This window comes from Alosa sapidissima, chromosome 9 (assembly GCF_018492685.1).
Source record: "Alosa sapidissima isolate fAloSap1 chromosome 9, fAloSap1.pri, whole genome shotgun sequence".
Classification (NCBI taxonomy): domain Eukaryota; kingdom Metazoa; phylum Chordata; class Actinopteri; order Clupeiformes; family Clupeidae; genus Alosa; species Alosa sapidissima.
Window position 1 is genome coordinate 38,019,325 of NC_055965.1, and position 14,238 is coordinate 38,033,562.

The window sequence follows — 14,238 nt, forward strand, 5'->3', positions numbered from 1 at the left end:
CAGTGTCTTCTGACCGAACTCCATTCTGACTGACCCGTTCGTGGATATTTCAGTGAGGCTCTCTCTCTCGAGCATAGGAAGCTGGCATGTGTTGGGTGACGAAAAAGGATTACGAATCCATGTGTCGTGGTCGTCTGTTTCGGGGAAGTATTTGCGTAATTGCGCTGCCAAGTCGCCAAGGTGTTTCCGTATGTCACATCTGACACTGTCGGCAAGCCGTAGTTCGTTTTCACATAGAAAATCCTGCAGTGATGGGAATGCGCCAATGTCGTTGTCTTTGACACAGTCAGACCACAAGTTCAGCTTTTTAATCGTGGCCTCTATCTTGTCTCGCACATTGAATATTGTCACAGAGCGGCCTTGCAGCCCGAGATTGAGCTCATTTAGACGACCAAAGATATCTCCCACATAGGCCAGTCTTGTGAGCCACTCATCGTCATGCAACCTATCTGACAAGCGAAAAGGATTGTCGATGAAAAACAGTTTCAGCTCGTCTTTCAGTTCAAAAAAGCGTGCTAAAACTTTCCCTCCGGACAACCATCGCACTTCAGTGTGGAGCAAAAGTGTCAAATGATCACTGCCCATCTCACTGCATAAGGTGGAAAAAATGCGCGAGTTTAGGGGTCTTGATTTGACAAAGTTAACCATCTTTACTGTATCGTCCAACACCTGTGCCATTCCTTTGGCAGCAAGCGCTTCCCTATGTACGCTACAGTGGACCCAAGTGGCATCTGGAGTGACCACTCCGCTGTGCCTCCCCGTCTGTGCATATACCAACACATTTAGTCCAGGTTATTGCGTGTGATCATATGAAACTGTCTATGAGTCCAAAAATGTCCTGCCCCGTTGTCCTCGTCGGTAAGGGTTTGCAAAAGAGGATGTCCTCATGGATTGACCCTCCATATATGTACCTGACATACACCAACAACTGAGTCAGGCCCGCTACATCTGTTGACTCATCAAGCTGTAATGCATAGAATTCACTGGCATGTATGCAACATAGTAACTGTCTCAAAACGTCTGCTGACATATCACTGATCCATCGGGACACGGTATTGTCTGATGAAGGCATATTCTGGAAAGTATGTTTAGCCTTTTCCCCCAACATTTTCTCAGCCATGTCCATAGCAGCAGGGACAATCACTTCCTCCACAATAGTATGAGGCTTGCCTGCCTTGGCCACTCTGTAACTGACCATGTAAGACGCTTCTACTCCTGCCTTATTTGCAGCATCTGGCGCGATCAGACATTTTTTGGTGTTAGAAAGCAGTCCCAATTGTCGCTCAGAAAACTCCCGTGGCTTATTTTTCAAATGGCAATGTTTTGTTTCTAAATGTCTTTGTAAGAGTGAAGGCTTCAACGAGTTATTAGACAGAACCTGCGCACATATGACACACTGTGGCTGAGGGAAATTCGCATTGCCTGTATGTGAAGCCCAGAGTTATATAATCTTCGTTATATTTTCTTATCTTTGAGTGTGCTTCCCTACCATCGTCTTGTTGTCTCGAGGGAAGAGTCTGTGTCTCCCCGTCTCCATCACTGTCCATGTTGGTTTGGCTAGCATCAGGCCTCTCGTCAGAGTTAGGATTTGCTATGTGACCTGAAAAGCTTGTCCCGACAACAGGTGACTCCTTTGATGTTTCTGTTGTCGTTCTGGGTATGGGCTGAACCCGTTTCAGCCATTTATCCATTGATTGAATTTTTTGTCAATTGATAAATTGATTGATTTTTTGTCAAATAGACGTAACCGTAGTAGATTTCTGACAGTATTTGTTTTTTGCGCGCGACAAATAAAATATATCTGACCTGATATATTGACCTTTTTCGCGTACGCCCTGAAATCAGTCCACGTACCCCTGGGGGTACGCATACCCCAGTTTGACAAACGCTGCATTAAAGGATTTCACATATATATCTAGTAAATGCAATTCCAGGGAATTACCATTGCATGTAAATGCAAAAAAGCTGCTGTTTATAACATTATATTACTTACAGTATGATTATTCAGATTACAGTCTTACAGTATTCTTGAAAACCACTTACTTGGTTAGATGTTAGCTTAGAGTATATGACAGTCAGTACAAATAAATGGTCAATTCAATATTGATCAACATTCTTTGTTTTAATACAGCAGAATGATACTCAGACACTACAGACACTATACACTAATGAACACTTACCAATGTAAGCTTGAAGTAAAAATCACAGTTGTGTGTATAATATATATATATATATATATATATATATATATATATATATATATATATATATATAACTTGATAATGCCAATCATATTTTCCTAAGACAGATCTATTTATCAGTGGTAACTCTGAACTGGCAGCAACAGCTAGAGGCCTCAGTTAATGGTATTAGGTCAAATTTGATGGTGATATATACACTGAAGAATAAAAGAGTCAGCCCTTCAGATGATCAGTTTTAGACATAACTTAGGTTAGAATCTTATTTTTCACACAGCACAGCTCAGGTCTAAAAAGAGAGGTCTAACAGCACAGCTATGTTTCACAGATGTTACAGCACAGGAATGATTCAAAGGTATGAATGGTTGACAATATGATTCACAGGTATACATGTTCCATATAGTTAGTGAGTATAGTCCTCACACAACAATATAGTTCTCAGAATGTCTCAGTGTAGATCTCAGATAAGTCTCAGTATGGTTAAATGGTATGTGCACAGATATGGTTACATGTTTGTAAGAATGTATGTTAGTATGTTGCTAGCAACATTGTCAGAGATGTATGGTTGACAGGTGTGCACAGACAGGCACACACGTAATGTCATACATGGTCATCACCACTGGTCTGGTCTGGAACCTAAAAGACAAAAGCAAACAAGTTTAACAGTTATGCCAAAACAATACAAGGAATGTCTGCAATTGTCCTAACAGTAGCCTATCCATGGCTTTCATAAGGTCCCTTTCCACAGGAGTATAATCAAGCACCAAATGCATTCATAATCTAGGTGCTTGATTGTATACACCTGTGGAAAGGGACCTGATGAAACCCATCAATAGACGAACTATGATAGTGTTTACTTAGGCTATGTAAGAATCAGGAGCATAGAATGAAAACGTAGCCATGGCCTATTTGATACACAAACAAGCGGTAAACAACGTTACAAATTTGGTAAAAATAAAAACAGGAGCATATTTGTTAGCTTTAACTAAAATGTGAACGGTGGAAGCTATAACATTATGACCATCAATGAGTCACGTTATTCATGCCCTTCATGACACCCATGATGGGTTTCATCAGGTTCCTTCACACAGTATAATCAAGCACCAGTCTGCATTCATAATCTATTCTAGGTGCTTGATTGATACACCCGTGTTTAGTGACCTGATGTCGAATAAAATCAGAGCCATAGTATCTGTAGGCCTACTTACTTCTCTGGTTTACGTTAACGTTCTAGTTAAAACGCTGCTGGTTAGTAGGCCTAATGAACAAATGTAACGTTAACGTTAGTGCATTAGGCCTACGTTTGATTGTTGTTATCTATCGAAACCTACAGCTAACCGGTCACTGTAACGTTGACGACATATTAACGTTGATTAACAGTGGGTTTCCTTACATAATCAACGTAGCAAGGTGCTAACGTCCCCTATTTTACTAATGTTAAAACGTTAACGTTACCTAACGTTATAACGTTATTGTAGTTTATATGTTTCATACATTCATACATATATAACGCGAACGTTACATAATGTTTGACGACATAAATGACTCAAATACCAAAAACCGGAACACTTACCTTGTCTGTAATTAGAGAAATGTGCCTCTGAATGAGAGTTTCATGAGCAAATAAAGTGACCACGGCACAGCAGCCGAAGACGTTCAGCAGATTCACAGCTCCAGGTAGCTCTGCTACTGTTGATTGCTTTCAGGTGGAGGTCACGTCATAATGCTAAAAGTTGCCGCCACGGCGGACAATGTTAACTCTATGAGAATTTCTTGCTCTTTTATCATAAATATCTAAAAAAGTATAAAGCATATAGCAAAACATAGAACAAATCTCCGTTACAAGACCTTTGTAGGAGTGGTTGAATGACGTTGAACGGTTCAGTGGTTTTAGAGCCTTTGAACGTCAAATTTGGTCGGAAGAAGAAGAAGAATAATAATATTAAGAAGAACAGCGATAATAGTCCATTGCATGTAAATGCAATTATATATTTGGTACGTTCCACTAAAGGATTTCACATATATAATTATATAATTGGTGCGTTCACGTATATAATTATATAATTGGTGCGTTCCACTAAAGGATTTCACGTATATAATTATATTATTGGTGCGTTCCTCTAAAGGATTTCACGTATATAATTATGTTTCCAAACATTTTAATAAATGATTACACCTTTTTGCCACAAATTTTGACTTTGTGCTTGCAAACTACATCATACGTGTGCATTACAGTGTTTGCATACAAATAATATTGAGACATGTCTCTCTCCATACACGCACACACACACACATTGACACATTAGAGTGTGTGTGAGAATGTGGCCTTGTGCCATTTGAGCTTCAACTGCTTGCACAACCTGACCGTCTCAACGTCACAAATCTTAAAATAGGCTGCGCGTGCATGTGTGTGTGTAAGTGGTCAGGCAGTGTGTACGTGTTATGGAATGCAGGCACAGACTGTCCTGCCCTGGGAATGAAGAGAGATCAGTCTGATGAGAGAGGACCCCAGCGAGTGGTCTGTTTACATATGACAGGGTTAGCATAGCAGCTAGTCTTTAGTTATAGCCTATAGTTAGCATGTTGGCTGTTCTCTTTTTTTTATTTATTTCTGATTGTTGATCGTGTCGCGTGTGTGTGTGTGAGAGAGAGAGTTTGAGACTGTGTGTGTGTGTGTGAGAGAGAGAGAGAGTTTGAGACTGTGTGTGTGTGTGTGTGTATGTGAGAGTGTGTGTGTTGGACCATGATTGGCTCCTCAGACATCTTGGCTCTGGCTCGTGGTCATGAGCAGTCGGACTCTAGGACCCAGCAGAGTAGCACGCTGCCCGATCACCTCTCCCTCCCACCCCTGCCCCGCCCTTGGCATCCTGGCCCCTCCCACAATGACTCTGTGCTACTTTGTGAGTTCAGACATGGCGCAAGTCCAGACGTGGATCGGCCCAGGATCGGAACTGCAAGTCCAGACGTGGATCGGCCGGAGATCCGGATCGGAAGTGAGGTTGGGATGGGAACTGGGGGGATCCGGATCGGAAGCGAGGTTGGCATGGAAACGGGACTGGAGCCGCGACTGCTCTTCATCACCCCAAAGCTCCGCCCAGATCTGGACTTGGTGCTCCGCCTCCTGAAAGATGGTTACCAGGCAACAAGGGGTGAAGGCTGGGACCAGAGTGACTCGTGGATGTTGCTAGGCGACGCGTGGTCGGGCGTGTTTGTGTACGCGCACTACGTGACGCTGGTGAATCCGCGGGCCCGCGGGAGGGTGTGGCCTTTTGCCATGGCTCTGGTGTCACATGACTCTGTGAAGCTGGTGAAGGAGATACAGGAGCTCAACAAGGCCTTCAGCCAGCTCTCACACACACTCAAGACTAAACACACACCCACACACCCACACACACCCTTCAGCCAGCTCTCACACACACTCAAGACTAAACACACACCCACACACCCACACACACCCTTCAGCCAGCTCTCACACACACTCAAGACTCAACACACACACCCACTCCATCACACAGACAGAGTGGTAGAAAACACACATAGAGCGTTGCACACAGAGATCGAGACTACAGGCATAAACGACACACACACACACCTACACACCCAGTCACACACACACATAGACAACAACCAGAGAGGAGGAGAAGAGGAGAGAGAGAGAGGGGGAGAGAGATGGAGAGAGAGAGGAGAGAGAGGGGTAGAGAGATGGAAAGAGAGAGAAGGAGAGAGAGAGGTAGAGAGATGGAGAGAGGAGAGAACGAGAGGGGAAGAGGAAGAGAGGTGGAGAGAGGAAGAAAGAGAGAGAGGGGAGGAGGAGGAGGTAGAGAAAAGGAGAGAGGCAGAGGAGAGAAAGAGGAAAGAAGACATGGACAGAAAGAAAGAAAAGAGGCAGACAGAAGAAGAGATGGAGATAAGAGAAGATGAGGAGGAGAGGAGAGAAGAAGAGATGGAGAGAAGAGAAGATGTGGAGGAGAGGAGAGAAGATGTGGAGATAAGAGAAGATGTGGAGGAGAGGAGAGAAGATGTGGAGGAGAGGAGAGAAGATGTGGAGATAAGAGAAGATGTGGAGGAGAGGAGAGAAGAGATGGATAAGAGAGAAGATGTGGAGGAGAGGAATAGTCCAACTCTACCAGAAGGGGCGGAGTCTGCAGGATTGGGGGCGGGGCCAGTGTCCATGTCGGAGCTCTGTGATTGGCTCCTCTCCCAGCAGACCCTGGACTCGCTCTGTGCCATCCAGCTGCGTTTCCGGGATGACGCCAGCCTCCTGGCCCACCAGCGAGAGTGCGCCAGTCTCTTGCCCCGCCTCTCCACCACCAACTTCCTGTTTGAGGACCTGCCCCCTCGGCAGCAGCACACGTCTCCCAGCAACCCTCTCCATGATGACGATGTCGCCGACGTCTCCTGTGTGGAGGCAGTGCCAATCAAGCTGGAGGTGAGCCAATCACACGGCTCTCCCAGTGTCCATGTGACCACCCTGCCCACACAGGATGAGGAGGATGGCGTCTCCATGGAGACAGGCAGCAACAGCAGCGGCGACAGCATCGAGGTTCTGGCCACGGAGCGCTCCCTTAGAGACGACCCCGTCGCCATGGAGCGCTCCCTTAGAGATGACCCCATCGCCATGGAGACCAGCTGGGTCCCCGCTGTCCAGCAGCCCGTTGCCTTGGCGACCAGGTGGGGAGCGCAGCGCACGGACAGCCAGGACAGCAGCATCGAGGTGCTGAGCAGAGATCACAGCTTCCTGTGGGAGGACTTCAGGCCCGCTGACGGCCTGCCGCACGGCCTCATGGGAACTGTAGTCCAGGAGGAGGAGGAAGAGGAGGAGGATTGGCAAGGGGACGTGAGAACTGTAGTCCAGGAAGAAGAGGACTTAGCAGGGAATGTGGGCTCTTTCCAGGACAATGCAGAGCAGCAGAGGTTCATGGGTACTGTAGTCCAACACAATGCAGAGCAGCATGGGTTCATGGGTACTGTAGTCCAAGATAATGCAGAGCAGCAGAGGTTCATGGGTACTGTAGTCCAACACAATGCAGAGCAGCAGAGGTTCATGGGTACTGTAGTCCAACACAATGCAGAGAAGCAGAGGTTCATGGGTACTGTAGTCCAAGATAATGAAGAGCAGCAGAGGTTCATTGGTACTGTAGTCCGAGAGTGTCGGTTTTCACTGTGCACACCAACAAAGCCGGATCTACATCTCCATGATGACATATCCCAGGAGGCGTGTCCGCTACATCTCCATGACGACATGTCCCAGGAGGTGTGTCCGCTAGCCAGACTCCTCCCACTCTGCCCTATTGGTCAAAAGGACAGAGACTGCGCCCTGCCCAGCTGTGCTTCCTGGCGTTGTGGGTGGAACAAGGGCAACGCTGCACTGGGATTGGTGCGGAGCTGGGGGCACGCCCACCACGCCGTGTTCAGCCTTCTGATTGGCCGACCACTGGTGGTGCTGGGAAGTGACGAGGAGAAGGTGCGGGGGCTCGTGCTCGCACTCGAGCTCTTCCTGCCCAACACACACACACGTGCACACACACACACCAACACACACACACACAGAGTGCTGCCCTGGTGTTCCAGACCCATACAGATCACCGACCTCCTGGAGTTTGGCATCATAGGACTCAACAGGTAACACACACACACACACCCGCACATGCACAGACAAACACATGCACACACACAACACACACAGGTCCACCGACACCCCCCCAACCTGATACATTCACTAAATCAGGAGGTGAAACCCCACACACACTAAATCAGGATGTAAAACCCCACACACACTAAATCAGAAACCCCACACACACTAAATCAGGAGGTGAAACCCCACACACACTAAATCAGGAGGTGAAACCCCACACACACTAAATCAGAAACCCCACACACACTAAATCAGGAGGTGAAACCCCACACACACTAAATCAGGAGGTGAAACCCCACACACACTAAATCAGAAACCCCACACACACTAAATCAGGAGGTGAAACCCCACACACACTAAATCAGGAGGTGAAACACCACACACACTAAATCAGGAGCTGAAACCCCACACACACTAAATCAGAAACCCCACACACACTAAATCAGGAGCTGAAACCCCACACACACTAAATCAGAAACCCCACACACACTAAATCAGGAGGTGAAACCCCACACACACTAAATCAGGAGGTGAAACCCCACACACACTAAATCAGAAACCCCACACACACTAAATCAGGAGGTGAAACCCCACACACACTAAATCAGGAGGTGAAACACCACACACACTAAATCAGGAGCTGAAACCCCACACACACTAAATCAGAAACCCCACACACACTAAATCAGGAGGTGAAACCCCACACACACTAAATCAGGAGCTGAAACCCCACACACACTAAATCAGAAACCCCACACACACTAAATCAGGATGTAAAACCCCACTGAAACCCCACACACACTAAATCAGGAGGTGAAACACCACACACACTAAATCAGGAGGTGAAACCCCACACACACTAAATCAGGATGTAAAACCCCACACACACTAAATCAGAAACCGCACACACACTAAATCAGGAGCTGAAACCTCACACACTAAATCAGGATGTAAAACCCCACACACACTAAATCAGGAGCTGAAACCTCACACACTAAATCAGGATGTAAAACACCCCACACACTAAATCAGGAGGTGAAACCCCACACACACTAAATCAGGATGTAAAACACCCCACACACTAAATCAGGAGGTGAAACACAAAAGCATTACAATATGGCTGCCGATAAGTGCGATAAGTGCCCAAAAAGCGTTACAATATGGCTGCCGATAAGTGCGATAAGTGCCCAAAAAGCGTTACAATATGGCTGCCGAGTGGAGGAACTGATCCGGGCCCTGTGTGTGTGTGTTCTTGTTCCAGAAGGTCCTGCCAGTCCTCTCCCAGCATGCCGTTGTGCCTGCAACGCTACGCTCGTTACCTCAGCATTCTGGACGCCGATCACATGACCCTCCGATGCCCCGCCTACCACGGCGCTGTGATTGGTCCGCTGACCAAGCCCCAATCACAGCTCAGAGAAGGCGGGACTTACGCTCTGCTGGTGCAGAGCGCTCTAACGCGATTGGCTGCTCGAGCGTTCCATCACGTGTTCACAGGCCATGAGGCGGAGCCGTCTCCCAGGGCTACGGATGACGTCAGGATCCTGGAGTTCCTGTGTGACATCATCAAGCTGCGCCTCACACACCACACCCCCTCCAGTGTTCTCCGATTCAGCTACCAGCCGTGCACACTTTTCAGATAAACACACACACACACACACACTATTCAGATAAACACACACACACACACACACACTATTTAAATAAACACACACACACTTTTCAGATAAACACACACAAACACTATTCAGATAAACACACACACTTTTCAGATAAACACACACTATTCAGATAAACACACACACACACACACACACACACACACACACTATTCAGCTACCAGCCGTGGACATTTCAGATAAAAACAAACTGTTGTAAACACAACACAACAGAAACAAACTGTTGTATTCTGCAACTAAATAACTTTGAAACACACAGGAATTGAGACACTACAGTATGAAAAATAAAGAGTTTATTAAAGAATTGAGACCTGTGTGAAAATAAAAACTTTATTAAAGAATTGAGACCTGTGTGAAAATAAACACTGTATTAAAATAAAGACTTTATTAAAGAATTGAGACCTGCATAAAAATAAAGACTTTATTAAAGAATTAAGACCAGTGTGAAAATAAAGACTATTAAAGAATTGAGACCTGCATAAAAATAAAGACTTTATTAAAGAATTAAGACCTGTGTGAAAATAAAGACTGTATTAAAGAATTGAGACCTATACGAAAATAAATACTTTATTAAAGAATTGAGACCTGTATAAAAAAGACTGTATTAAAGAACTAGAAATGCAATTCCAAGGAATTACCAGTGCATGAAAATACTAAAGTTGTGATGTAAAATGTATAGTTAAAACAGATAATACAGAGATGGTTACTACGGTGATGCTAGGATAGACATGGTGGTTGCATAGCTTAATAAAAGTTGATAGTTTAAAAGTAGACTGTTTAAAAGCTGAATGTAGATAGTTTAAAAGTTGTTGATAGACAGTAGATAGTTTAAAAGTTGTTGATAGACAGCTAGTTTAATAGATAGTTTAAAAGTAGACCGTTTAAAAGTTGAAGGTAAATAGTTTAAAAGTTGTTGACAGACTGGAAGTTTAATGAATGTTGATATTCAAATAGTTTAATGGCTGTGTATAGGTAGATATTTGACGATAACTGAAAGTTGGAATGGCTCTAATGTTTGCTAGCAGTTATGCTAAGATTTTTAACTATGCTAACCATGTTACTTAGCTAATGTTTTATAGCAGTGTTAGCAATGCTAACATGCTAACCATGTTACTTAGCTAACTTAACTAACGTTTTCTAGTAGTTTTGCTAAACATGCTAACTATGTTAGCAATATTACTTAGCTAACTTAACTAATGTTTTCTAGCAGTTTTGTTAAACATACTATAACTATGCTAGCAATGCTAACATGCTAACTATGTTAACCATGTGACTTAGCTAACCTAGATTATCATTTTTAGTAGTTATGTTAACTATGCTAACTAGAATGCTAACAATGTTAACATCCTAACTATGCTAATTTATTAAAGAATTAAGACCAGTGTGAAAATAAAGACTATTAAACCCGCTTCCCGCTACTACCACGAGTACCGGGAAGCGGGCGCTATGGTGTTTACCGAGACCTGGTTGCATTCGGATATCGCTGACTCCCTGGTGGAAGTGGACGGATTCTCACTTTTCCGGGCGGACAGAACATCAGCCTCAGGGAAAAGCAGAGGCGGAGGTATTGGGGTCTATGTGAACGATAAATGGTGTCGACAGGTTACGGTGAGAGCAACGGTATGTACTCCTGACACTGAACTCCTCTGCCTATCCTTGAGGCCCTGGTACTTACCGAGGGAGTTTGGGAATATTATCCTATGTGCGGCCTACATCCCCCCCCAGCGCGAACGCAGCAAGGGCTGCGCGTCTTACAGCTGACTGTATACACGATCAGCTGCAACGTACACCGGGTGCGCCGGTCTTCATTCTGGGTGATTTTAATCACTGTAAATTGGAACCATTATTACCGGGCTATGAACAATATGTGAAATGTGCTACACGCGATAAGAGCATACTAGATAAATGCTATGGTAATGTGAAAAATGCCTACACTGCCACTCTGAAGCCTCCCATAGCCAACTCGGACCACAATACTGTTCATTTACTGTCTTCTTACAAAACTGTTTTAAAAAACTCCAAGCCAAAGACAAAACGAGTGTCTGTGTGGTCTAACGACAGTATTGAGACTCTAAAAGGCTGTTTTCTCAGTACAGACTGGAGCATATTTCACAGCCAGGACCTTGACTTTGCAACAGAGGCAATAACAGATTATATTAATTTCTGTACTGAAAATGTTGTCACCAAAAAGGATGTTGTCATATACCCGAATAACAAACCTTACATTACTAGGCAAATTAAAGACTGTATCAACAGAAAGAAAATTGCTTTTAAAACTCATGATAAGGCTGCACTTAGACTAGCACAGAAAGAACTTAACCAGCAACTGCATGTGGCCAGGAGTAAACAGAAAGAACTTTTAGAACTTAATTTTAATACTTCAGAAACTAAGAGAGTCTGGGATTCCATGAAGGCTATTACAAACATGAACCCTTCTAAAAAGCACTTTATATCACTTGATGACTCCAAAGTGGCCAATGACTTAAATCATTTTTATTTAAGATTTGAGACACAGGACTTCTCTGAGAAGTGTAACAAGGAGCTGGACTCCCTACCTCCCATTGATAGTGTGACGCATAGATTGTGGATTGATCCACAACACATCGAACGCCTATTTCGGCACATTCCGTTAAAAAAGGCTGCAGGGCCAGATGGGATCTCACCATTTTTGTTAAAAACATTTGCACAGGAGCTAACTGCAGCTTGGTGTCCTGTTTTCCAACAGTCTATAGACACTCACACAGTCCCTGCCCTGTGGAAACGCTCCATGATCATCCCGGTGCCCAAGAAGGCAAATCCCACTGAAAACAATGACTTTAGGCCCATAGCATTAACATCAGTTGTGATGAAATGCTTTGAGAAGTACATAGTTAGCAGGCTGAAAATAGACGTATATGGTAAATTAGATCCACTTCAATTCGCTTACAAACGCGGGCGATGTACTGATGATGCTACTTCCTCCATCATGCATCTTGTCTTAAAACACCTTGAAGACAAGTCATCCTATGCCCGATTACTTTTTATTGATTTCAGTTCCGCTTTCAATACTCTCCAGCCCTACTGTACCTATTAATCCAGAAATTGAAAGTGTTGGACGTTAATCCATCACTTATACGGTGGTTTCATTCTTTCCTGACTAGCAGGACACAGCAGGTCAGGGTCAACTCCAGTCTATCCCAAATTAAAGTTATTAGTACTGGGGCACCACAAGGATGTGTGAGTTCACCAGTCCTTTTTACTCTGTACACTAATGAGTGCTCATCTAAGCACCCTGGGAACTACATCTTTAAATACTCAGACGACTCAACAATTCTATGCTTACTTCAACAAAATGATGACCTGGACATCTATCATTCAGAAGTAAGGCAGTTTGTTGATTGGTGTGACTCCAACCACCTTATTCTAAATGTTAAAAAGACTGAGGAAATCATTTTTGACCCAAAGTCAGTCGGTAATCACAACCCAGTAACTATACACCAGCAACCAATCAAACAGGTACAATCATACAAATATCTTGGTGTTTATATAGATAGCTCCCTAACATGGAACACTCACGTTGACTTGTTATGTTCCCGCCTGCATCAAAGAGTCCACTTCCTGCGGCGGTTGCGTTTGTATGGAGTTGACCAAAAAATTATGATATTGTTCTATCAGGCAGTTTTGGAAAGCATTATTAGATATGGCATAACCACTTGGTTTGGGAACCTTTCTGTTGCATTAAAATTAAAGCTGAACTATCTAGTCCACACAGCCATGAAAGTCATTGGTCTGAAGCGGTATAACAACCCTCAGTCTATTTTTGATCAATGTGTGTTAAAGCAAGCAGACAGAATTCTTTCTGATCCCTCTCATGTCCTGCATGCACAATATGAGTTGCTGCCATCAGGCAGGCGTTTCAGAGTCCCCCACTGCAGACTGAATAGATTCAGAAACTCCTTTATCCCCATATCAATAACACTCCTTAACAAACACCGCAAATAAGCGCCCTCAGTCATCAGGTTCAGCAAGAGGTTTTATTTGTTTTTATTACTTTATTTACTTAATTATACTGTCTGTTATTAGCCTTTTATGTCTATGTCTGTGTGTCTGTATTGGGTCAGAACTTCTGAGAAGTCCAAGATAAATTTCTCCAAGGGGATAATAAAGTATATATCTATCTATCTATCTAATTATGTGACTTAGCTAACCTAACTAATCATTTTTAATAGTTATGCTAACTATGCTAACAAGCATGTTAACAATGCTAACATGCCAACTATGTGACTTAGCTAACCTAGCTAATAATTTTTAGCAGTTATGCTAATTAGCATGCTAACTATGCTAACCATGTTACTTAGCTAACTTAGCATTTTTAGCAAAACTGCTAAAAATGATTAGCTAACTAGCATGCTAACATAAAAAGTTCAGTAGTTTAAAGGGTTAAATTGTTTAATAGTGAAATATTGTAGTGAGGACTTTTATTTTGAAACAGTTTTTGGCAGAGGAAGCAGTTGAACAGGATGTGTAGTCTTAATACGGCCAGTTTGTATGCTTAAAGACTGGCAGTTGATCCAGGTGGCCTGAACACCTGCCATAGGATTCTAGTTGCTTAACGGCCGTATTATGATGTCACAATCGGCAATGTTAAGTCTATGGGGATTTTAAAAAAGTTTTTCTTTAATAGTTTAAAAAGTATAAAAGTTTCAAAGTTGAAAAGACATAGCAACCCGATCTGTTTGAAGACCTACGT

General features: G+C 43.7%; 1 protein-coding gene across 1 annotated transcript; it reads left to right on the plus strand.

Moving 5' to 3' along the window:
- Nucleotides 1–4,626: 4,626 nt before the first annotated feature.
- Nucleotides 4,627–9,559, plus strand: smcr8b (Smith-Magenis syndrome chromosome region, candidate 8b). Its single transcript, XM_042103537.1, has 3 exons — nucleotides 4,627–5,838; nucleotides 6,208–7,820; nucleotides 9,095–9,559. The coding sequence occupies exons 1-3, from the start codon at nucleotides 4,942–4,944 to the stop codon at nucleotides 9,471–9,473; spliced, it is 2,889 nt and encodes a 962-aa protein (XP_041959471.1). The 5' UTR covers nucleotides 4,627–4,941; the 3' UTR covers nucleotides 9,474–9,559.
- The last annotated feature ends 4,679 nt before the right edge of the window (nucleotides 9,560–14,238 follow it).